At 42.4% G+C, this 24,203-nt stretch overlaps 1 protein-coding gene across 1 annotated transcript; it reads left to right on the forward strand.

Moving 5' to 3' along the window:
* The first annotated feature begins 1,386 nt into the window (after positions 1-1,386).
* Atp6ap2 (ATPase H+ transporting accessory protein 2) lies at positions 1,387-23,881 on the forward strand. Its single transcript, XM_003469366.5, has 9 exons — positions 1,387-1,583; positions 6,783-6,913; positions 8,572-8,703; positions 13,732-13,827; positions 13,987-14,124; positions 15,501-15,554; positions 16,541-16,690; positions 18,413-18,532; positions 22,837-23,881. Exons 1-9 carry the CDS (start codon positions 1,544-1,546, stop codon positions 23,026-23,028), a joined length of 1,053 nt encoding a protein of 350 aa, XP_003469414.1. The 5' UTR covers positions 1,387-1,543; the 3' UTR covers positions 23,029-23,881.
* Positions 23,882-24,203: the final 322 nt, after the last annotated feature.

The raw sequence follows: 24,203 nt of genomic DNA on the forward strand, positions 1-24,203 counted from the left end.
TACATTTTTCAAGCCAGTCCTGATCCAGTTAATGTTTTGGAAATTAGTGGCTTTAGACATTTTGGCTCCAATAATTTCACATTTCTAATGAGAAACTATTTCCATGCCCTTTCAGATGTAAAAGTAACATTTGTGCAAATTTTCTGCTGGAAAAAAAATGCAAATTTGAGTTAAGAGTTTCAGCCACCTTCAGTGGCTCCCCATTTCCTGCCAGATTAAAGTTTTTCTACAACGTAAGATCATCAATAAATATGTCCTAATTTAAAGTTTTTAGTTCTGTGTCTCCTTCCTTTATAATTCCTCAAGATAAACAGTTAATGTTCAATCTGAGGAAGCTTTCTCTTTCGCATAATTTAGGGGCTTTTTGTTTTTGTCAATTTGCTCGGTTGGAGTTTTTGCTGTTCTTTAAAACAAGGTCTTGTTGCTTAGTGCAGGCTTGAATTCACTATGTTACCCATGGTGACCTTAAAGTGGTGGCGATCCTCCTGCCTCAGTCCCCCAAATGCTGGAATTGCAAGTGTGAGCCATTATGTTCAGTCCATACGTTAGTTTTTAATAACAAGATCAATCTCCCCATGTCCTCCCTGGGAGGAGCAACGTTTTCTAACCACAGATGTTACACTGTCGCCCCTTGTAGCCTACTCCTACACCGAAGACTGCCAGCTCTGGGAAGGGAGGATCCTGGTCTAATTACCATAGCACTCCCACATCCTAACAGAACCCCTTGCCCAGGTTGGAAACAGAAGAATGGATAAATAATGCATATTGTCTCTTTATTCCTTGTAGATCGGAAAGTATTTAGGGGAAGGGTTGGCATGTTTAGCAACTCAAACTACAGATCGCCTAGTTATATTTGACTTTCGCTAAATAATTATTTTACTGTATGTCCCACAAATACTCGAGACTTACTAACAGTTATGCATTGTTTATCCGAAGGAGTCCTGTATTTTAGTCGGCACCCCTCCTGGGTGGGCAGGGGCTCGCCGAGGACCCGGCTCAGTCCCTGTGGCGCTCAACACCTGTGTACTGGTTCCAGCAAAACCTGAACCAGCCTCACAGCTTCCGCAGCCGATGTTCCCAGCGGGCGGAGGCACTCGACCCGGAAAGGCAGATGTCCCCGTTGGAGACCGTCACGGGAGACTGGACCGAAGGTCCGCACTCAGGCTGCCTCACTTCCCAGACTATCAGGACCCGGGGCAGGTTCTGTCTCCTTTCTGACCGTCTGTCCTTCCCTCTATCTGGTGACCCTTTTTCTTGGGCCGGGACCGCTCGGCTCTCCCATCGCTACTATTGGTAGCCCGTTCCATCAATCACCCTTTGCCCCGCCCAAAGGGTGAGGCTTCCTAAACTACGTCTCTCCCGTAATCTGTGGCGTAACTGCCGATTGGTTGACAAGGCGAGGTGACGCGAGCGGCGCGACGAAGGGGCGGGCTCTGAAAGCCAGAACCTGACTGAACGCATCGCCCCTTCACGCTGTGGTGGTCGTTTGGCTCTGGACGGTGCTCTCTGTGTAGTCCTGCACTGCTGTAGCCGCCGCGGCACCATGGCTGTGTTTGCCGTGCTGCTGTCCTTTTTGGTGGCGGGTGAGAAGCGAGGGCGGGCGGGGCGCGCTCCGGGAGGGCTCGCGCCTTGGGAGTCGGGGGTCGCAGGTGGCTGCGGGTGGGCGGCAGTAAGGCGGGTGCCGCAGTGCGGGCTCCGCTCATCCTCCTCCCCAGCGCCCTTCCCTGGTCGCTGGCGCCGGCGCGGCCTCTTTGAGGAACGTTCTTCTGTCAGCTCGGCAGCTTCTTCCGGCTCGGGAGGCCTGCGGTGGACGGGATGCGTTTCTCAATCGACGGCCGGGCCGCAGCCGTCTCCATAGCTGCCGCCGGCAGCTGCCTTTGCTCGTTTGCTTTCCTTTGCAGTCCTGTGTCTTCCTTCCTAGTGGCTGTCGTCAGTAAACGGCTGAAATCTCCGTATCGTTTCGGGACGCAAAAGTTGTGATGGAGTCGTTTAATATGATTATTTCTTCAGGTGAATGAATACCAAGCTCCTCTTAATAGTTGGTCGCAGTTCCGAGTTTGAAGGATTTAGAAACTAGGATGAGTCACGTCCTCAGCGTCACATGTCAAGTCTGTGGTAGTTTTCTGAGTGGAATGCGGGTTCCCTGGCCTGGAACAGAGGCGAAGAAGTGTGGCCTCTCATTTTGTCACGTGACTGCATTTTGCTTCACAGCAGGTCTTACAATAGGGCTCGTCTTCGTTTTTTTGTAGTGATAATGATAAAGCGTACATCCATTGCCCAGCACCACACAGGTAGTGAGTAGAAAAGCTAGATCGAAATCGAGAGTGGGCATTTTCCGTACAGTGCGTCGTGGTGCGGTGAACAGTACTGGTAGTGGCGGGTGCCGGTGTGGGAATGATGGGGACTCACACCGAGGGTGCAGACTGTAGGGAACAAGAGACCAGGTTGAGAACAACTTGGAGAGAGGGGTGCTCCGACCCCCAGTTGTCAGTTTGAAACCAGTGGGAGGCCACACCTGCGCTGTGGGAAGTGGGTTAACTCTGCAGGGGGTGTAGACCAGGGGTAGGCCAGAAATCTGTTGTTTTCATTTGTCCCAGAGGTATGTGTTTATGACAATGTTTATTTCCATGCTTCCAAAATGTTAGAGTTCTTTCTGTTGCTGGCCCTAGAACGGTCTATTCTGATCTAACAAAATACCTTGGAAATTTTTATTTTAGTCCAGTTTTTGAGTTTAAAAATTTTCCCTTCCCTTTCATGATTTGTTTTAACTGAACATCTGCTGAAATTCCAAACTTCAGTGACATTATTTTGATTCAGTGAAGTTTGGGTTTGGGGTTTAAGATAAAATCATTGTTTCTTTTTTTTTTTTTTTTTGTCTTTTTCCTTTTCATTGGTACCAAGGATCGAACTCACGACTGCCTGCTTGCAAGGCAGGCGCTTATGCCGCTGAGCTAAATCCCCAGCCCCCAAAATCATTGTTTCTGTACAGGAATTGATCATACTTTCCTTACTGGCACAATCTGGTTCATACAGACCAATAACCTGAGCTTCTGCATTGTTGGGTCTTGTCAGATGAGGTTAAATTATTATTTTCCACAGTGACTAAGTGTAACTTAATGGAAACCATCTTTAAGCCCTTTGACTTCTCTTTTTAAAGCAGTGTTATAGAGAGAGAAGGTATGGTATGCATGACCAGGGTTATGCATACCATACCCCGAAGAGTGTTTTAAAAGAAAAATTAATATTTTTAGCCTGGAGAGGAAAGGCCAAGAAGGAACATATGGAATGTGAAGGATTGTTGTGTAGAAGTGGTCACTGATGCCAAGAAGACAAAAGTGGGACCAGTTTTTTAATTGATTGATTCCAGTCACCATTCATAGAAAGTCATAGTATAGTACAGTGGCGTTCTCAGAGAGGACCCTTGGGTAGAGGGAACTTTCCCCCGGGGAAGTGTCTCTGGGCAGTTAAGTGAAGGTTGGTGTGAGAAGAAAAGGCATTTTAGACTGAACGGCATCGGGGAGGGCATAGAGACAAGAGTGCAAAGGAGCAACTAGTTTGTTGGGGCCCAAATGTACAGATACTAAGTTGGAGAGATCCCAGGGATAGGGTTGGTTGCCTGAGGTCTTGATTTGCCAAGAAGGCGTTGGGTGGTGAGTAAAGGCATTTAAGCAGAAGGGTGACCCAGTAGTAGATCTGTATTTTAGTAAGGTGAAAGTGGGATCATAGAGTGGTGTGACCATCTGGAAAGCCGCCAGCCCTAGCAAACCTAGTGAGGGACCTAGGCGAAAAGGGTTCAGGAGATAAAAAAAGCAGGATTCATTTGCTTAATTAGCCGTGGTGCTGTAGATGGGATGTAAAGACCAACCATAGCAGTGGGATAGAAGGTAGCATCATTCTTGGAGAATGTAGCAGAAACATGTGAAAAGATGGTGAACCTGGTTTCAAACCTGTTGAGTTTGAAAGGAGGTAGTAGTACTTAAAGAAAATGTCAGCAGAGTGTTGGCATGTATGTCTAAGGCTCAAGAGAGATCTAGGCCCAACTAAAAATCTAGGTGCCATCAGTGTGATTTTGATGGTTGCATCAGGATTGCTCCTCTAAAGGTATTACAGGGACTAATACCTGGTGGAGATGATAGGACCACAGGAGTTCTTTTCTTTCTGTGGGCTTTTTTTTTTGTTTATTTATTTTTGTTTTTTTGAGACAGGGTCTCATGTAATTTAGGCTGACCTTGAACTCATGATGTAGCCCAGGCTAGTCGCACACTTGCAGCAATCCTCCTGCCTCAGCCTCCCATGTGCTGGGATTACAGGTGTGAGCCACCACATGTGACTATGTGGTCTTAATTGTAGAATGGGAGGTCCTGAGCATGTTTTTGTGCTGAAGTAAAAGAGCCTATTGAGAGGGAAAAATTGGTAGTTGGGGGTGTGACTTCACTCACTCATTAACTCAGTATGTATTTATTGAGTGCCAGTGTGTCAGGCACCAATCTCAGTCCCACTGATTGCGTGTGAACAAGACCACAATTCCTGCCTTTGGGAGGCTGAGGCAGGAGGATTGCCATGAGTTCCAGGCCAGTCTAAACTGCACACAGGGCAATTGGTCTCAAAAATTGAAACAAAAAACCCTGAAATTCCTACCTTCATGGAGCTTATATTCCTCTGGGCCAGCTTTTTATGCTCACTATCATAAATCACCTGTCTCCTGGTATGTTGTCTGTTTCTGAACAGTGGATTAAGCATTGAAGGAAGAATTTCATAGGTGCGCGAACACGGTTCCTGGAAGGCTGAACACAGGATTCCCATAGGCTGGAGGGGGCATCCCTGCCCTGGGTCGGAAGGAGGTACAGGGAGGGCTTGTGCAGATACCTTTGTGGTAGGGAGAAGGGAGGCAGCTGCTAGCTTGGGGAGTTCTCTACTTCTCTGAAGTCAGACAAGGTTATTTGGTGAGACTGAGTGGAGGCATGCTAGCCTAAAAAGATGCAAGTTAGGAAGCTCCTTTCAGTTCAGTACAAGGCAAAACTTTTCACGGGGTAGAATGTTGGAACAATGAGGCTGACTTCTGGCACACAGTGTTTGTAAACTGAGGCAGCGTCCCTTATCCCTGGTAGCACTCAAGTAGAAGACAGGTGACTTTCTGCCGGGTATCCCAGGGACATGAGGTGTGCAGTGAGCGGAAGTTCGGACAAGGTGCCTTTCCTTGCTAGCTCCTGAAGGAATCTTGGGGTTAGTGGATGCTGACCAACTACAAAGTCCAGGCAGAGTTACATAGTATAGCTTTGCTGGGCAGAGGAGTCCGGCTACATGTGAAGCAAAAGCATCTTTGGCCCCAAATGGGGTTCCTTAAAAGTGCAGCACTTGGAGAGTGTGGGTCTTATATTGTCTGTTCTTCTTAGGGTTTGCAGTACCACCACCTCAGTGGTATTGAGATGTTTGTCAAACTGTAGATGTTTGTCAGCTACAGACACCCATTTCAGTGGGGGTTTTTTGTTGCTGTTTAGTGTTTGTTTGTTTTTGTTTTTGTTTTTTGTCTGCTTCTGCTAAAACAATTTGGAATTTCTTGCTGTGGTGGCTGTGATGAACTGAAACTCATAATTGTCATGTATCAGCACCATTCTTTTGTTTACTCAGTATACCAAAACATTTACTATTGCTTCCAACTTTGTTCCCCTGCCCTGTAAATGGTACTTTCTTAGGTCACAGTCTCATTTTCTCATACTAGGCATGGCTAAGATGTGTTTCCATTAGCTGTTTGTTCCTGGGTAAGCTAGACATCACTGGGTTAACACCAGTGGGTGAAGGAAACCCAGTGCGTTATCCTTAGCCTGGGAGGACTTATAAAAGAGTCCCTCTATTTTGCTTTTTTTTTTTTTTTTTTTTTTGAGATAAGGTCTTGCTATGTAGTTCAGACTGGCATCGAACTCATGGTGATCCTCCTGCCTCAGCCTCCCTAATGAGATTACTTACATGTGCCATCACACCCAGCTTACTTTTATCCTTAATTGTTTAATCCTAGACATAATACTTAGACTAGCTGACTTCATCATTACAGAATATCTTTTCTTATCCTTCAAATGTGTCAGCCAAAAATACTATTTCCTGGACTTTGTTTCTGAAATCTAAATGATTTTATAGTCTGGCTGGGGTAACACACATACCCCTGTTTGACAGTCCTCATTTTACTAGGTTTGCTTGTGGAGTGTAAGGAAAGATGTAATCTAGCCTAAGGTACATTACTATGCTATAGTCCTATGAAGAAATACTAGGAACTTGCATTTTGCAGAGAGGATTGATAGCAGAAATAATTTAGAAATTCCAAGTTTCTTCAGTTTTAGTCTGTGGCAGAGTTTTTTGATGTTTGGTTTTCAAATTGTGGAGAAGCATCACTGGTTTCTGATTTTACCAAATTGCTACATGTTCTTGTTAAGGAGTATCTATAAAAGGCATCTAGATCATTAGGAAAATCCTGTTTCATAGTTGTATCTTTATTCCAGCAGAATATATAGACTTAAATTCTTAGACTGATACTTTGGAAAAGAATTTATTGGTAGAGTTGGAAGTGTAGCTCAGTGGGAGTGTGTGTGCTTAGGTGCATGGCCTTGAGTTCAGACCCCAGACCCACCCCATCTACTGATGTTTAGCATTCAGCATTTTGTCCAACCATAATGTTGTATGTTAAAACAGTGGAGAATGGGGAAACGTATTATATTTCATAGTGTTCAGGGTAAGTACAAAAGAGTTACAAAGCTGCTAATTCGTTTACTAATTATCTGTTTTCTTCTCAGGTGTTTTGGGGAATGAGTTTAGTATATTAAAATCACCAGGGTCTGTTGTCTTCCGAAATGGAAATTGGCCTATACCAGGAGAGCGAATCCCAGATGTAGCTGCATTGTCCATGGGCTTCTCTGTTAAAGAAGTATGTGTGTATATATCTATATATATGTATATGAATATGTATGTATTTTTTTAAATGTTTGGAGCTACTTCCTTTTTTACTTCAATCAGATTGATTGATTTTGGTACTGGGGATCGAACTCACCAGACAAGTTCTTGAGCCGCTGAACTAAATCTCCAGCCCTTCTTCAGTCAGATTTTGTTGGTACATTTTAGATATACATAATGATCACAGTCATCATAGAGAATTATATATTTCTTAATTTCTGATAAGAGCCCAAGAAAGCAACAACAAATATAGGTATGTGTGCTACAGACTACAAAAGTTTAAAAACCTCATTTGTAGTTGGAAAAATTTTGGATCAAGCTTATCTTCTAAAACTAAATCATTGTAAATCATTAACTATATATTTATATTCAAATTCTTTGTATATAAGAGAATGCATCTGTCCTATTTTAAGTTTTAAAAATAGATTTTAATATTTGTTGATACATAGTAAATACACATATATAGGCATACTGCTATTAATAGGCTATACCATTTTTTTGCTGCGAATGATAAAATGTCTATATATCCTGTCAGGTTAGGAAAACAGTGTGATCAGTAGCAGTGGGTCACTGGCAGCCTGTGACCTCAGCTTCCTAGAATAAACCTATAACCTGTTGTAATAGGCTGCTTGTGTAATCACAGCAGAGGGTCCGAGATCCAGTCAGTCCAGAAGGTCTGAAGCTCAGGACTTAGAAAGGAGGAGATGCAACTTGCTTTGTCTCACTCTCATCATCCTCCTACTTTATAAATGTGGTAATTTTGGCATGGGCTCCACAGCACATCAGTCATCAACGTGCGCATTCTTTCCAGCCCTTCTGTCGCCCAAAGCTCCATGTAGAAACTGTTTGGCTGCTGGACCTAAGGGTGGAGCCCTGAACTCTTTGCTGTCTCTTTGGGCAACAGTGTGAACAGGACTGATCTTTTACATTTAGGGCTAAAATTTCTTTAGAAACTTCACTTTTTTGTTTTGTTCCATTTTTTTGCAGAGCTGGAAATGGAACCCTGGGTCTCTGGCAGCTAGAGTAATGTTGTCTCCCTGAGCTGTATTCCCAGTCCTACAATCTTAAATTTGACTACAAATTTGGCTGTAAAAATAACCTTTAGAAATAACTATAAGTAAACTAATATGTGTTAACTTTCAGTAGGAACTTTATTTATAAAGTGCTAAATCTAAAGAGAATGTTTGAATGATGATTTTGCTGTATCATGTGAAAGATGAAAGGGATGCCATGCATAAGGACAAGAAATGACAGAGAGGAAGGAGACCTCCATGGCTGTCTGAAAAAGAGAATATTCTGTAGCCTGGAATATCAAAAGTGCCTGTGTTCCGTATACTGCCTCACTGTTTTCCACAGTAGTTTTGAGATGACTTACTATCAGATTTTGTTTCAAGTGTACAGAATTTTAAGAAAATGAAGAAGGTGGAAGTCACCATCTTTGATGAGGCAATTGCAGCTACTGCCTTAAGTAGTGTTTCTGTCCCTGTGAGTTTTCCTGGCCAGCATCATCCCCAAACCCCTTAACTAATTATTAGGTGTCACTGGTGAGCTGGTTTCCCCGAGTTGATCGTTAAGCACCATTTTTTGCTTTTCAACATCAGGACTTACCTTTCCCTTTTTTTTTACTGTTAGGACCTTTCTTGGCCAGGACTTGCAGTGGGTAATCTATTCCATCGTCCCAGGGCTACCATTATGGTGTTGGTAAAGGGAGTTGACAAACTGGCTCTACCTCCCAGCCATGTCATCTCATATCCTTTGGAGAATGTGAGTATTTCTTATTTTTAAAAATACATACTTTTTTTCCTTTTGGCTGTGTTGGGGATCAAACAGGGCGCAGTGCATGCTAGTTGAGTTATATGCCCAACCAAGAGGGATGCACTTGTAACTTTCTCTTTTCAGCTAACATTATAAATTTAAGAGCATTGTAAATACACTTCCCATGTCTTATTTTGGAAGCACACTAGTTGTAAACTTATTAAAATTAGCCACTCTCTATGAGATGAAAATACCCTCTAGGATAAGAGTTGAGATGTTACCCACTCAGAAGAGTCTGTGGCTCAAAAAAGAAAGTCACTAGAAAAACCAGCTAAGGATGTGTCCTACTGCATTTTCCTGGCTATTGTCTATCCCCTCCCTGCAGCATGTTTCCTCTGAAACCGGAGGCTGTTTTCTGCCTTGCTCCATCTTTGTCAGGTTTTCAGGCAGTATGGGAGGGACTTCACTGGCACTGAAAAATTATAGGAGTGGTGGATGAAATGCCATAAAAACATTTTTATGAGCATAACTCCACTGTAAAGTAAGAAAGTTGTGTACAGGTGCCAGACACGACTAGAAACACATGGGCCACTATGGTGAGCAGGAGCTGATACTACCAGTTGTGTCCGTACAAAAGGCTTGGGACTCTTAAGTGCCTAGGTACTTATTCTCAAGAACTGGTGAAACCTCTGCCACCAGGGCTGCTGCAGGGGAGCACAGAGTCTCCATAGAGAACTCAGAATTCCAGGTATAGAGAGGTTCATTCTGAACTCAAGACTCACCCCATAGGGACATTTCTACAGCTAAGGCTCCTGGTAAAAAATTGAAAGGGACTTGTAAAGCACTGAAAGAAAAAAAAGTGCCACAAGAAAGCAGATACAACAAACATGCCACCTTCTGGAACTACAGATGGACAGACCAATCTCAAGGAAATTTTAAAATACATACATTAAAATTGTGAAAGAAGGAATAATGATTCTGATGCAGTTTTAAGACATTGTTGGATCTATGGTACTTTTGTTGATTTGTAAATATTTCATAATTTAGATTGTGCTGCTTTTACTTGTGAGCTATTTAGAACTTTTCATTTCTAAATGCATGAGTTCTTTTTCAATAATTTCTAAACTTTTAATTTTTAATTTCATTGCCTTGTAAGACTGGGGTCTGTATGATGCTGATGTTTTTGGAATTTTTTTTTCAGTTCTTCTGCTATAGATTTATTTCCAAGCACAGATGGCATGCTTACTCAAAGTGACCAGGTGGTAGGTCACAAGACAAATCTAAATAAACAATAGAGTCAGTATCATATAAACCACCCTCTCTGAACACAGTGCAGTTAAACCTACAAATAATTACAAAAATGATTCCTTAAAAATGTCAAGGGTAGCAGAATATGCCACCCCAAAATGTGTCACTTTGGCATAAGAATTACTTCAAGCTAAAGGCACTTGATAAATAGAAGATGCAAGCCAGGAATGGTGGCACATGGCTGTGATCCCAGCATGTGGGAGTCTAAGGCAGGAGTATTGCCATAAGTTTGAGGCCAGCCTGTGCTACATAGCAAGAACATGTTTCAAAAAAAGGGAAAAGATTTTGGATTGACTTCTCACCTTATTCCTTTTACCCTTACCCCCAGCCTCTGGAAACTTCCATTTCCCTCTCTCTACTTCTTGTTTTGTTTTGTGTTTGTTTGTTTTGTCTTTTTGAGACAGGGTCTCGCTACGCAGTTCAGGCTGGCTTTGAGCTCATTTTGTAGCCCAGGCTGGTCTCAAACTTGCAGTGATCCTCCTGCCTCAGTTTCCTGAGTGCTGGGATTACAGGCATGTGCCACCACACTCAGCTTCCTCTCTACTATGAGTGTAACTGTTTCAAATTCCATATGGACCTGCGACTATACCATACAAGCCCTTCTGTGCCTGGTTTACTTCACTGAGCATAACGTCTTCCTGGGTTATCTGGTATGTCACAAATGACAGGATGCTGCCCACCCTTTTTAAGGTGCTGGGGATTGAGCCCATGGCTTCTTGCATGCTAGACAAGCACTCTCTGTGCAGTTTCACCCCAGCACTTTTCTGTCTCCATTTTGCTGCTTCTGGACCCCGAGGCTGCTCTCAGCTCAGCTGTTGTGAAGCATGCTGAAAAATGGATGCTTTCCTCTTTGACATACTAATTCAGTTCTTTGGATGTATATGCAGAAGTGAGATTGCTGGATCAAGCTTTAGTGATCTAAATGGCTGTACTGAATAATGTACTTTATTTTTAAATTGCTAAAAAAGATTTAAAATGTTTTCACAAAAAAGTACGTGAGTCGACAGGCTTAATGTTTGATGTAATCATTCCAATAGTGTAAATATATTTTAGATATCCAATAGGTATATATAATTGTTAACTGTCAATTAAAAATAAAAATAAAGGATTTGGAAATGCTAAAAATAGACAAAATAACTGACTCCTAAGTTTTAAAGCATATTGAATACCCAGTACGCTAAAGCCAAATCAACAGCTAGGTAGAGTGAAATTGAAGAATCATCAAGGAAATGGAAAATCTTAAAAGCTATCAGAGAGAAAAAACATTGTCATTACCAAGGAATGAGAAGAGAACACTGGCAGATTTCTCATCATTGCCACTGCGGCTCAAGAAAGGCAAAGCAATGATTGTATCGTATAAGGCTGGGCTGTGAGTGTTATTTCTAGTCATAAAACGAAATGGTACTGACCGGGGAGAGCCGAGGTAACTGCTGAGCTGGGAGGGTGGGAGGGAAGTGCAGCGTATGCATGCACAAAGCATGTGGCTGGGGTTGGTGACACGCGGGAGCTAAGTCTTCATTTTCTGTAATGAACAGCAGTGCCTAAGCCTAAAAAATCAAGATTAGTCACAGAAGCCTCTTGTTTAGAAATGGTGGTTACAACAAAGGGAAACAAAGCATTACAAAGTGAGTGCCTCAGAGAAATGGGAAATGAGGAGAAAAGCAGACATTTTTCAAGGAAAAGTTTTAAGTATTTTTCTCCTTAAGCCGTATGAATTTATTTTAGAAAGTCAACAAGAAAAAGATAGCTAAAATAATGTACTTATAAATAATTAGGGGGTTGAAGGATAAGTTATTGTGAGAATTTCCTTTTTTGATTTTTTTAATATCCCCAACCCTTCTTAAAAATATGTTTTATTTTGAGACAGAGTCTCACTAGGTTGTCCAGGCTGGGTTTGAATTTGTGATCCTTCTGCCTAAGCCTCTTGGAATGCTGGGATTACAGGCATGAGCCACCGTATCTGGCTCCAAATTACTTAGAACTGTATAAAAATAAGTGTGTCTTAGGTAATTTTTTTTTTTTTTTTTTTGGTACTGGGGATCAAACTCACAACCATGCATTTGCAAAGCAGGAGCTTATGCCACTGAGCTAAATCCCCAGCCCCTAAGTGTATCTTATATTTAAAAATTATGTCAGTGTTGGAAGACTGAGGCAGGAGGATCACTGCAAGTTTGAGGCCAACCTGGGCTACATAGTGAGTTCAAAGGTAACCCGGAATACAGAGCAAGACCCTGTCTCAAAGAAACAAAAAAGTGTGGGTGCATCTGAAGTGGTAAGAGAAGGAAAATTTGTCTCCTTAAATGGATGTTAAAATAATTTAGGTTGTCCATGATTGAATATTAATGACCTGAAGAAATCAGAATTTCAGAATAAATGTGAGTAAAATGGAAGAGGGAAACAGTGAAGATCAAAAGGCAGATTATTTTCACCAAAAGCATTTTTATAGTTTATAATGTGGTTTCCCTTGATCTTCTGCTTTCCTGGCCAGAGCGCCATTTCCCTGGGTAAAATGAGGCTGGGGCTTTGCAAGTCCTTTGCCACTGAACTCCCTCCAAAGTTTGAGGAGGCCAACCGTGTGACCACCCAAGGATTACACCATGTGATGGGGAGGCTGGTGACAGTATGCTTTTGCAAGTTTGAGCACTCCTTCCCAGGGTTACTCATTAATTCATTTGAAGAGAATTTGGGGAAGAGTTAATATGCACCTTGACTAAGCAAAAGTTGATTTCATTTCACAGAATCTCAAAATAAATAAGCTTAATGTTGATGCTGGGATTTCATCAGTGAGATTTATCTAATCACATTGATTTCTGCCTGTACCACATCAGTATTAATTTGCTATGTATAAACACCAACCTTTAAGTAGTAAAGTCACTAGAAAAAAAATCACTTTGAAAATCTCCATTAAAACAACATTACTGCACTGTCAGTTTTAATACAATAATATGAGGAACAAAATGACTTGGGAAAATTACAGTAATTTATTTTTGAAATAATGTGGAGTAAAACAAATCTGTAGGAGGGGAGAAGCCAGAATTTTCGTAACCTTTGAGGGTGGAGTGCTGTGTATCTGCTTGTGTTACATGAGTGCAGCCATTTGTAAAACGTTTGTTGAGCTGCAAACCAAGGATTTGTGCAAGTTATTATTGTATGTTACACTTTAATAAAAACAAAAGGGAGGAAGTTGCATTTAACACAGTTGGTGTTATTTCCATCTAATAATATCATCATGTGTTCCTAAGAGGTACAATTCTTGGAATATATTTTATACCTCATCTAAGAGTCTGGTCTATCTGAAGATGAACCCTAAATCTTTTAAAATTTTGAAATGAAAACCATGGCCTATTTCAGTTACATTCACTACCTCAGATTCCTGCAACATTTTTTTAAATACTGCACGGTACTTTATAGTGGAATGTACATGCCGTGTGATATGTTTAATCAATATTGAAACCAAATGTGTTACTGCTTAAAATACATGAATGACCACCAGAAAATTGCTTATGCAAAGCAACATCCTGTCCGTCTCTCTGCAAGTTATTTCCCCTTTAGGCACATTGGGAGATACAGGCTTGGCCCACTAGGGGGCTGTTTAATCTTCAACTTCTCTGTTTGGGAATGATTTGGGTCTTCTATATTTCCATTTAAAATGCTGGTGCCTTTGTTTCGTTTCTTCTTTCTTCCCACTTTGGTTCAGGAAATAATTGTGGTCTTCCTCTTAAATTTCAGGCAGTTCCTTTTAGTCTGGACAGCGTTGCAAATTCCATTCACTCCTTATTTTCTGAAGAAACTCCTGTGGTTTTGCAGTTGGCTCCCAGTGAGGAAGTAAGTGATAAAAAAGTTATTAAGATGCTTGAAAAATTTAAGCATTCATTATTTAATGAAAATTTAAAGCTGATTTTATGAAAAATGCTGCCAGACCTCTATGTATTAAATGAATTGGTTAGACTGTGAGGAACTTATGATTTTGGATTTTTCTTACAGAGAGTGTATATGGTGGGGAAGGCAAATTCAGTTTTTGAAGACCTTTCAGTCACATTACGGCAGCTGCGTAATCGCCTGTTTCAAGAAAACTCTGTTCTCAATTCACTTCCCCTCAACTCTCTGAGTAGGAACAATGAAGTAAGTAGTGCAGTTGTTGAATGCATGTCTTTTTTTGAACCAGGACCATTGCACTGAACTACATCACCAGCCTACACCGATTTTTTCCCTTCTCTCTTTTTTTTTTTTTTTTTTTTTGTCTTTTTTGAGATGGGGTCTCGCTATGCAGTTCAGGCTGGCCTTGAGCTCACTTTGTAGCCCAGGCTGGTCTCAAACTCACAACGATCCTCCCACCTCAGTCTCCCGAATGCTGGGTTTACAGGCATGAGCCACCACGCCAGCTTTTTTTTTTTTTTTTTGGAGACAGGGTCTTGTGTTTAGTTCAGGCCAGCTTTGTACTCACTGTGTAGCCCAGGCTTTCTTCCAATTCATTGCAATCCTCCTGCCTCGGCCTCCCAAGTGCTGGAATTACAGGTATATGCTACCATGCCTGGCCCTTTTAATTTTTTGAGATGGGGGCTTGCTAAGTTGCCTAAAGTAGGCTCAAACTTGTGATCCTCCTGCCTCAGCTTTTCAGAGTACCAGGATTACAGACCTGTGCCACTACACCTGAATATCATTATCAATTTCCCTTTCTTTTGTGACTTTTAGAAATTTTGAAGTGTTAGAAAAAATTGTGCAGATTTACTGCTGGAATAGATTCTTCTTTCCATTGCTATAATTTTCTTAACCCATGAGTAGATTTACCCTTGGTGTGAGTTAAGCAGTGGTATAATATTACGTTCTAACACAGAGTCGCTCCCTATTAATCCAAATAGGGCATACTCCACGGCCTTGATTGGTGGAGCTGTGTAGACCTGGTAACATGGGAGCCGTTATTCATGGCCGTGACACTGCCACATTTTTCTTTCTTTCTGGACACTGGTGGTGAGGCACCTCTGCTTTCAACTCTTCAACGTTGCCATCTACTCATGCACTTGAACCACAGGGCATGCTGCTTTGTGGCCGCTCCCCCTCCTCTGGATGACTAAGGCCACCGTCCCTCTCTCTCTGGTGTGGAGCATGTTCAAGGACAGTGAGCAGCTGGTCCATTGGCAGGATCTCGCTGCCCTATGCCAGATACCCCAATTCCTGCAAGGGAAAAAAATCACAGTTTGGGGGCTTTGCATCATGGCCCTGATGGAAGTACAGCTACCGAGGAGAGGAGTCACTGCGCTAGGGGCTGGCCACCATCTTTTTGTTAGCAAGTGTTTTATGTGCTTTCTTGGGGAAGGGTGCTGGGAATGGAGTCCACTGAGCAACACCCTGCATTGTCAGTGGAAGTGAACTTCCCAAAGGGAGGATAGTTGTCTGAATCACTTCCGTGATTGTAATTCCCTTTTCTTTACTTGATAAATGGCAAATGTCGATCTCTGCTGCATGTTTAGAATAATGTTCACTTGTCTGGTTCTCTGAAGGTTGACTTGCTCTTCCTTTCTGAACTGCAAGTGCTCCATGACATTTCGAGTTTGGTAAGTAGGCGGCTCACGTTTCCCAGTTCATCACAGTTGCTGGAGAACACTTGAATGCTAGTGGACTGATCGAAATGTGACACTACGTGCCCTAAATGCATGATCTCACAAAAGCTGAGAAATAAATTGTGGTGCTGGGAATTTTAAGCTCGTATCCTATTGAAGTCAAGTTATTTTGCATTTCTACTTTTAGGAGAGACAGTGTATCCTCCAAGAACACAGGCCTGGGAGTGAAAACACCCTGGCTATAGTTCTGAGTTGGCCATTGATTTCTTGTCAGACAGCAAGACTTAATTCCTGCATCTATAGTTTTGGGTCGAAAATAGACATAACTGTTTGAACTAATAATACCATCAGCCAAGTCAAGAGGGGAATAAATCTGCCTGAGCAGTATTTTTTTGTGTGTGTGAATGCTTTTTTTTAAAGAAATCATCCTTGTGGCTGAAATAAAAACCCTTACCTTTGTTAGTTTGTTAGTTTCTGAAGTTATTTCCTAAACTTTGGCAGCAGGTGTCAATTCAAGGATTTTGGAGTTTAGTGCTAGGGGACTTGGGCAGTGATCTAGGAGGGCACTCGGGAGGTAGACACCAGTGGCTCATCAATTCCTGATACCAAACTGGACCAGTCATCTGCTTTTTCATGCCCTGCCCTAAATAGGAGATCTTAAAACTAAGCAATTTTGTTAAGAGCTTTTAATATTTAGGGAGTTCTGTTAACTAACTATCCCCCAAAGTGAAAAATTCCCATTAAACCAGTATCTCTGTGACCACTTTAGACTGTTTGTATGCTGTGTACACTGGCCTGGTTCCATGATACTCTAAAACAGTGGTTGCGAACCTATGGCATGCGTGCCACAGGCAGCTGTTTGTTATCATTGAAAGCGCTAACAGGTTTACCACCACTTCCCTAGATTATTTAGGCATAAAACCTCATCTTTCTAGGTTTGACATCTTACTTCATCCACTGCCTTTGTTTGTTTCCTTAAGTTGTCTCGTCACAAGCATCTAGCCAAAGATCATTCTCCTGATTTGTATTCACTGGAGCTGGCAGGGTTAGATGAAATTGGAAAACATTATGGGGAAGACTCTGAACAGTTCAGAGATGCTTCTATGATCCTTGTGGATGCTCTGCAAAAGGTAAATATGGATGTGGTATGGAGGTTGGGGTGTGACTGTTTCACCTATGTTTAGCTTTTTAATGGGAAAATCTGTTTTGCAAAACACTGTTGACTGAATTTATTTATTTATTTTTGAGGTTTGCTGTGCTGGGGTGGAACTCAGGGCCTCTTGTATGCCAAGCAAGTGCTCTATCACTAAGCTATACCCCAGTGTGACTGAAGTCTAACTTGATTTCTTTGAGAGTCTAATTATAACAGCTAATGATAGAGTCAAGTCATAGGGGTATACTGGAATATCTATTGATAATACTGATGGGGCAGCATTAGATGACTGGTAACTATAGTATAATACATTTTTTAATTCTGATAAATATATATATATATATATATATATATATATATATATATATAACATAAAACCACTTTTTGAATTACTGAGACAGGATCTACTATGTAGCCTAGGCTGGCCTTGAACACACTATGTGTAGCCTAGGTTGGCCTTAAACTTTATTTACCTGTCCCTTTATCTACCTCCTAAGTGCTGGCATTATAGGCTTGAGATACCATGCCCAGCCATTTCAGCTTCCCCCCACTTTTTTTGGAGACAGGGTTTCGCTATGTAGTATAGGCTGGCCACAAACTCAGGTCAATTCTCCTGCCTTAGCCTCCTGATTGTTGGGATGACAGGTATGCACCACCATGCCTAGCATTTCAGCCATTTTTATCTGTACAGTTCAATGGTATTAGGATATTTACATGTTGTGTAACTACCAGTACCATCCATCTCTAGAACTTTTTCATCTTCCCCAACTGAAACTCTGTACCCACTGTACACTGTGAGATGATGAGATTGTAACCTAGCAGTGCAGTAGCAGTCATGTAGCAGATGGGGAGTGGATGCCGGCTCTTCCGCTCTGGAGTCACTCCCCTATGACTCGGGAGGGAGGCTTCATATGTAAGTCTCCGCAAATGTTTGTAACAAGCCATAGACCGTTTAGGAAGGTGTCTTCATTTTCCTTTGCTGTTTCCCTTCCTCCAATTTATATGCCAGTAAGTTCAGACTCTTAAGTAATTTTATTTTGAACTCTCAAATATATATTAAAGCTTAACACTTTTCTGAATATTTTAACATAATCAAAATCTTTAAGATTTGCTTAGTCTAGGGCATAGTATGTATCATGAGCCAGTGATGCTGCACAGAAGCTTTCCAAATAATTTACATAAGTGTATTTGATTCACCACAAAAAGTGATGTGTGAGAGGTAATGCATATGGTAATTAGCTTGATGGAGCCTTTCCACAAGGTATACATATTTTAAAATAATATGTTGTACACAGTAAATATCCATAGCTTTGGGTCCTACATCCATTTATTTAATCAACTGAAGAATAAAAACATTTGGGAAAAACTATACATATACTGAATATGTATAGATTTTTTCTTGTCACTGCCCCCTAAATAATACAGTCTAACAGTATTTGTGTAGCATTTACATTGTATTGTGTTGTAGATAACGTAGAGAGGATTTGGAGTGTATGAGAGGAGTGCACAAATACATGGAACACAACACACTATTTTATAGAAGGGGCTCGAGCACCAACAGATTTTGTTATCTTGGGGGGGGGGGTCCTGGAACCTGTCCCCATGGCTACTAAGGGATAAGTATATATGCAAATTATATCAAACACAAATGGAAACCAAAAATGTATATTCTGAATTCATAATGTTAACTCACTTTCAGTTTGCAGATGACATGTACAATCTCTATGGTGGAAATGCAGTGGTAGAATTAGTGACTGTCAAATCTTTTGACACATCTCTTGTGAGGAAGACAAGGACTATCCTTGAGACAGAGCCAGAGGTGAGTACATTTTTAGATCCTGCTTTAAAACTGTGAAACCAACTTATTTTTTTTTTTTTAAAAATCTTTCCTGTGACACTGAGTTTTTGGGAGTTACCATCAGATGACACAAAAGTTTGAGCTAACGCAGCTATCAGCGCACACAAGGAAATATGAGAGGTTCATGTGAGGGAGCAGGGAGGCCCTTCAGCCTGCAGACTGGGTGCTCTCAGGAGGGACATGAGCTCTGGCATGGTCCCATGCTTTCTGGCTCCCCTGTGTAGACTTTATAATGTTGCTTCACTTCAACAGTTTTTTAGTATGGATTTTGCCTTGATTTTAAGCACTGAGAGAGTCAGAGGCAAGGCCAATGGCCATGGTTAGGTGGCTGTGTGTGTATAATCCTATACATTACAGAAACCCAGCATCAGCAGATGTGTGCTGACAGAACCAAGTGGTGTGGACACCCCATGATGCCTCATGGGGCTATGAACACCACCAACGGCACCGTCAGATGCTCAATCACTCCTATGCCCTCTTCCTTGGGCCCCCTTGCAGCCCCCACCCTGCTCAGTATTACTGTTAGCAGAATGGGACTGAAGAGTCAAAAGAAGGTCAAGGCTAATGCCTGTTTAAGATGGTCCCAAACTGACTGGCCTGTGAGCCACTGAACTGGGCACAGGGACCTGTGTTGAAGACAGCAGCCCCCTCCCTGCCCAGTTTCCACTCTGCAACATCAGAAGTGCTGGATAAATAATAACACCCCTTTTGAAGTGCATCACCCAGTTCTCAAGAAGGGAAATGCCTCTAATAACAAAGGGGACCTGTGGTAAGCAGGCCATTAAAAGGATGCTTGCCAGTTGGGACGCAGAGAGGCCTTTGGCTCACTGAGCATGGAAGACTGAGACTGGCCTCTGCATGTGAAGTTTGGGGACCTGAAAACACCATGCCCCTGAGCGGGGAAAATGGAAACCAGTCTGCCCACCCCCAGAGGCAGCTGGGTGCTCAGCCTATGTATTGGGAATGGAGCTGTCTCCTTGGGAGTTCTTAACCATGGGGCTCAAATCCTTGTTACTCACAAACTCCAGGAAGTTTGTGAGCTCATGAACAAGAAATGAATGTAAAACTGGGTCCCAGACAGGTCCCTGTGTGGCACCCCACAGGACGCAAGCCACACCCTCAGGCCACATCCCAGCTAGTCTCCCCAAAAGTGGACACAAAACAGTGAACCACGGGTGGGGTGAGCACAGGTTCCTGCAGCCCCAGACAGCCAAAAAGGACCCCCAGAATCCCAGATGGTAGTATATGCAGACATACCAGGAAGTGACCATTCAAACTTGACAAAAGCAGCGAGAGTCAAAGCAGAGAGCAGAACTTTTATTTAAAGACAGATTTGGGTCTCATAGGAAGACTGTTAAGTGTTAGATTCAAGATTGCCGAGTCAGACCTGCTAATTGTTTAACACAAGTGACTCCAGGAAGAAATTTGACTGCTTGAAGGAGGTCCCAGTTGTTTGGGGATTTTCTTTGATAAAAGAGCTAGTCTGCTCTGAGGTGTATGAGTTGGAGCGTAAAAACTAGCTGCTTTACTGGTTAGCCAGATTCTATGAGGAAATAGTTTCTAGAATTATTGTATTTGTGGTGAAGGGCAAGAATTAGGTGGTACCGATGGATTTTGTTTGCCTCAAGGTAGTGAATGAATATTACCTCCACAAATTAGTACTTACATGAGCATTAAATTCAAATCTGTCTTTAAATAAAAGTTCTGCTTTCTGGCTTGACTTCCCATTTCTTTAATCAGTTTAGGCCACAATTTAATGGCTTATCCCCGCGTACAGTCTAAGACAGTGTCAAGTGATCCATGACCGATCCAGTCTGTGGTGCCCTGTCTGTCACTAGTGACCCCCTCCATGCACTGTCCTCCCCTCTGTCCAAACTGCCCATTCATGCCACAGGAGAATGAGGAAATGTTCCAAACTGAGACTGCTGTTGTGACTGTGCGACCGTAAGTGCATGTCAGGTCACTGGAGTGTGTGTTTACAGTGGGTGCAGAAAGGAACCTGTTTACCAAAATAAGTAAATGAAAGACAGTGCGGCCTTCAAGGGTATAAAGTCCTTTGGCCTCTGCCCATAGCTCCCCGAAGGTGAGCCCACATATCTGTGTCCATCCTCTATGGAAATCGCTGTCTTTTATTTTTAGGGAAGGGTTAGGAGTTGAAGGAATCGTGTGCCAGGTGCTAGGGCTGCAGAGACAAAAGGAATCGGTCACTTTCTCTCCTCTGTCTGCCCTGCCAGGCACCCTGCCTTGCTCAGTGCTCCCAGCTTTCCTCTGGCTCTTCCTGGACCCCCATCCCCACCCCAGGTTCTTGTTGTGGGGCCGGCAAATTCTGGCTCATGGCACACGGCAAGCAGTGGGCATTGGAATGGCATCAGTATGGTTTATTAGAACCCAGGGAAAGCTCTCACTGGGGCGGGGGATTAGGAGAAAGACACTGTTGACAGTAAGTCTGGGGCAGCAGTAGCGAATCCATGGCAGAGTGCTGCAGCCTGCTGTCTGTTACTGAAAGCTCTAGAAGGTTCACCATCGCTGCTCTAGGACTTTTACCGGTCTCTGGACAAGAATGGTGCAGGGGGATGTGCAGGTAAGCAGCTGCCACTGTCGCTGTTAGGCTTTTGATGTCTGCAAAGCAGGCTGCAGTATTTCTTTGTTCTTTGCATTCCAGCCCTTTCGGCTTGCTCTTGTGCGCTCAGGGACTTGTCCTTTGTCCTTGGTGCTCTAATTTCCTGAGACTTATCTTTAGCTCCTCTAGGCCCTGGCCTTTAGTTTACTCAGCTAGTTTACACAACTTGCTCAGGCCCTTTTGCTGTAATTGTGCCTCTCTCTCTACCTCTTGGTCTCACTACATTGTCATCAAAGTTATTATTTTTAGAGACAAATCTGATTATGTCACTCAGTTCCTGCACAAAAATTCCCAGTGGCTTTTTTGAGTGTTTTTTGAGACAAGGTGTCACTCTGTAGTTCCAGCTGGCTTTAAACTGTGTAGCCCAGGCTGGCCTCAAACTTGCAGCAATCCCCCTGTCTCAGCCTCCTGAGTGCTAGGATTACAGATGTGTGCCACCACGCCTGGCTCCCAGTGCCTTCTGGTTATCCACAGGCTCAGGTGGCTGTTCCATCACCTTCCTGCTTCCAGCAGGCATCCTGCTGTTGTCCGACTTTTTTCTTACTCATGGTGCTGGCAGTGGGACCCAGGGCCTCCCAGATGCTCTACCCTTGAGCCACATCCCCAGACCTGTCCTACTTTTTCAACTTTCCAGCCAGAATGAAATGAAGTCTCTCAAACATTACCTTTGCTCAGGCCTGGAATCAACCCCCACCCCAAGGCTTGGCAAACAGCGCTTCAAGACTGCAGATGTGCATCGTTTGTTTTCTCTTTAAATTAAAAAAAATCACACATGTATGAGTATACAAAATTTAATTATTTAAAGGATAAAGAGGGCTGGGGATATAGCTCAGTGCACAGCAGCTGCCTGGCAAGTGCAAGGTCCTGAGTTTGATTCCCAGTACCAAAAAAAAGAGTAAGAATAAAGATAGTATTAGCACGATATAGTTTTATTTGTTCCTAAGACGTCCGTCCCCCTGTCCTTTCCCTGAACCGTGCCCCATCCAGAGGGAGTCCTGATCCGGCTGTTTGCAGCAGCACTGGGGATGGAATTCAAGGCCTCAAGCAGGCTCTGTTGCCAAGCGACAGCAGCCTGCCACCTCAAAAGTCCTGTCAGCACCTGTGTCTTTCCTCTCCAGTCTGACTGCATATGCGTTACTCCTTCAGGGGTGTGGTTTGGTTTTGTCCATATTTGCATCTTGTACACATGGAGTCACCATGTGCATTTTTCTGCCTCCTTTGTTCAGTGTTATTTTAAGAGTCCTCAGGCCGTGGCGCTGCTCCACCCCTGCATGTCCCGTTGTATGGATGTGCCTGCTGCCCATCTGTTGGCGCTCCCGTACGCTCTCTCGGTCCACTTGTGGACGTTTTCCCTGGACTGCAGCTTTACTGTATCCCAGCCTTGCCGCCTTCGCTTTTTTGTTACCCAGTTTCCCGAAGCAGGGCTCCTGACCCACGCTCCCACCAACAGTGCGGCACCTTTCTACGCCACTGAGGAGTAAATGTTTTGGGGGGTGTTGTTTTGTTTTGGGGTTTTCTTTGGGTTTGTTATTGTTGTTGTTTTGAGTAAATGTTAAAACAGTCAATCCTAGCCTCTAAACTGGAATAGTTTTTTTAAGTTTTAAAATTCTCCCTCTTGACTTTTTCCTTCTTTTCTATATTGTAGAACACTGAAAGCCCCTATAACCTTGCATACAAGTATACTTTTGATTACTCAGTGATTTTCAACATGGTATTTTGGATATTGATCGCGTTGACCTTGGCCGTGATCATCACCTCTTACAACATTTGGAATATGGATCCTGGCTATGACAGCATCATTTACAGGATGACAAACCAGAAGATTCGAATGGACTGAACTCTCCTCATGCCAGATTTAAACAAGGAGTTTGAACATGAGCTGTTTTATTAAAATATATCTTTTAGTGTGGTTTAAAATAGATAGTACACTTTAAATTTATATAAAAAAACAGCAAATTCTGTTCTCTATTTTGTGTGTGCCTGTGATTATTTTTAGAGTATAGTATTGATGTGAATCAAAATATGTGACATAGACGCCATAACATGCTTGAGTATTATGATATAGCCATTTAATAACACAATTTCATTCCATTTAGTAAATTTGGAAACATGCACTGAAAGAAATGTAAACACTTAGAATAGCTTATGTTATTTATGTTGGGAAAATGCACTGAATTTATTAGAGAAACTAAGGAATGCTTCACTTGCCTGTACAGGACAGACGAAAATCCTCTTGGCGCTGTTACACACTATGAAGCGTATGTAAGTGTATTTGCTGTAAATACCTCTGACTGAGAGACACTGTCTTAGGGCAGCCCTAAGACACTGAATGGTTGGCTAGTCACTGGGTTTGAGCTGTACCTGATCGAAAGTGTGGCTGTTCTAACTTCTGCTGCAAGTTCGGTGACCCACGTGTCTCGTAGGGATGCTACAGTGACTTAAGAAGAGACTGGCTACGTGGCATGTAGATGCTTGTAATTAGGCCAAACAAATCTTTGGGGACATCCAAAGGCATGAATCTGAAATATTGTTATTTCAGTAACTTCCCAAAACCCTGGGAAGTTACTGTGGTCTGTGGTGCAACTTTATTCTGTAGAAGATTAGGTGAAAATAAATGGTTTGTTCTTTTCATGTGGAAGTGGACCAATGTCTATAAAGAGTGACAAATAAAGTTAATGATTACAAATTCATGTCGTTTCAATACTAAATCCATATTGTAAAAACCTAAGCAGGCTTTTATTTCATCAGAATTGGATGTTCTGTTATGCAAAATGATTCGTGCTATTTTTGTTACATTTGTATTCTCTCTGCCTCCTGAGATTTGGTACCAGAGTAAAGAAGGCATTTTAATTACCAATTCTTATTAAATTTAGGTTTAAATTTTTTATTAAAAATGGGAAAACTGATTTTAAAAAATAATAAAATGAATAGCTAATTGGCTAGAATATGAAGAACTTTAAAGGTTTAAGATCACCATTTTATTTCCTAAAAGATGGTAGAATTTAAACTTCA

This window comes from Cavia porcellus, unplaced genomic scaffold (genome assembly GCF_034190915.1).
Source record: "Cavia porcellus strain 051 isolate PalLab524CR breed Dunkin Hartley unplaced genomic scaffold, mCavPor4.1 scaffold_3, whole genome shotgun sequence".
Classification (NCBI taxonomy): domain Eukaryota; kingdom Metazoa; phylum Chordata; class Mammalia; order Rodentia; family Caviidae; genus Cavia; species Cavia porcellus.

Bases quoted from the DNA above. Each gene is read 5' to 3' on its own strand.
- Atp6ap2 (XM_003469366.5), top strand. From the start codon at position 1,544: ATGGCTGTGTTTGCCGTGCTGCTGTCCTTTTTGGTGGCGG. The intron at 1,584-6,782 runs GTGAGAAGCGAG...TTTTCTTCTCAG, and splicing joins GCTGTCCTTTTTGGTGGCGG to GTGTTTTGGGGAATGAGTTT. The intron at 15,555-16,540 runs GTAAGTAGGCGG...TGTTTCCTTAAG, and splicing joins TCCATGACATTTCGAGTTTG to TTGTCTCGTCACAAGCATCT.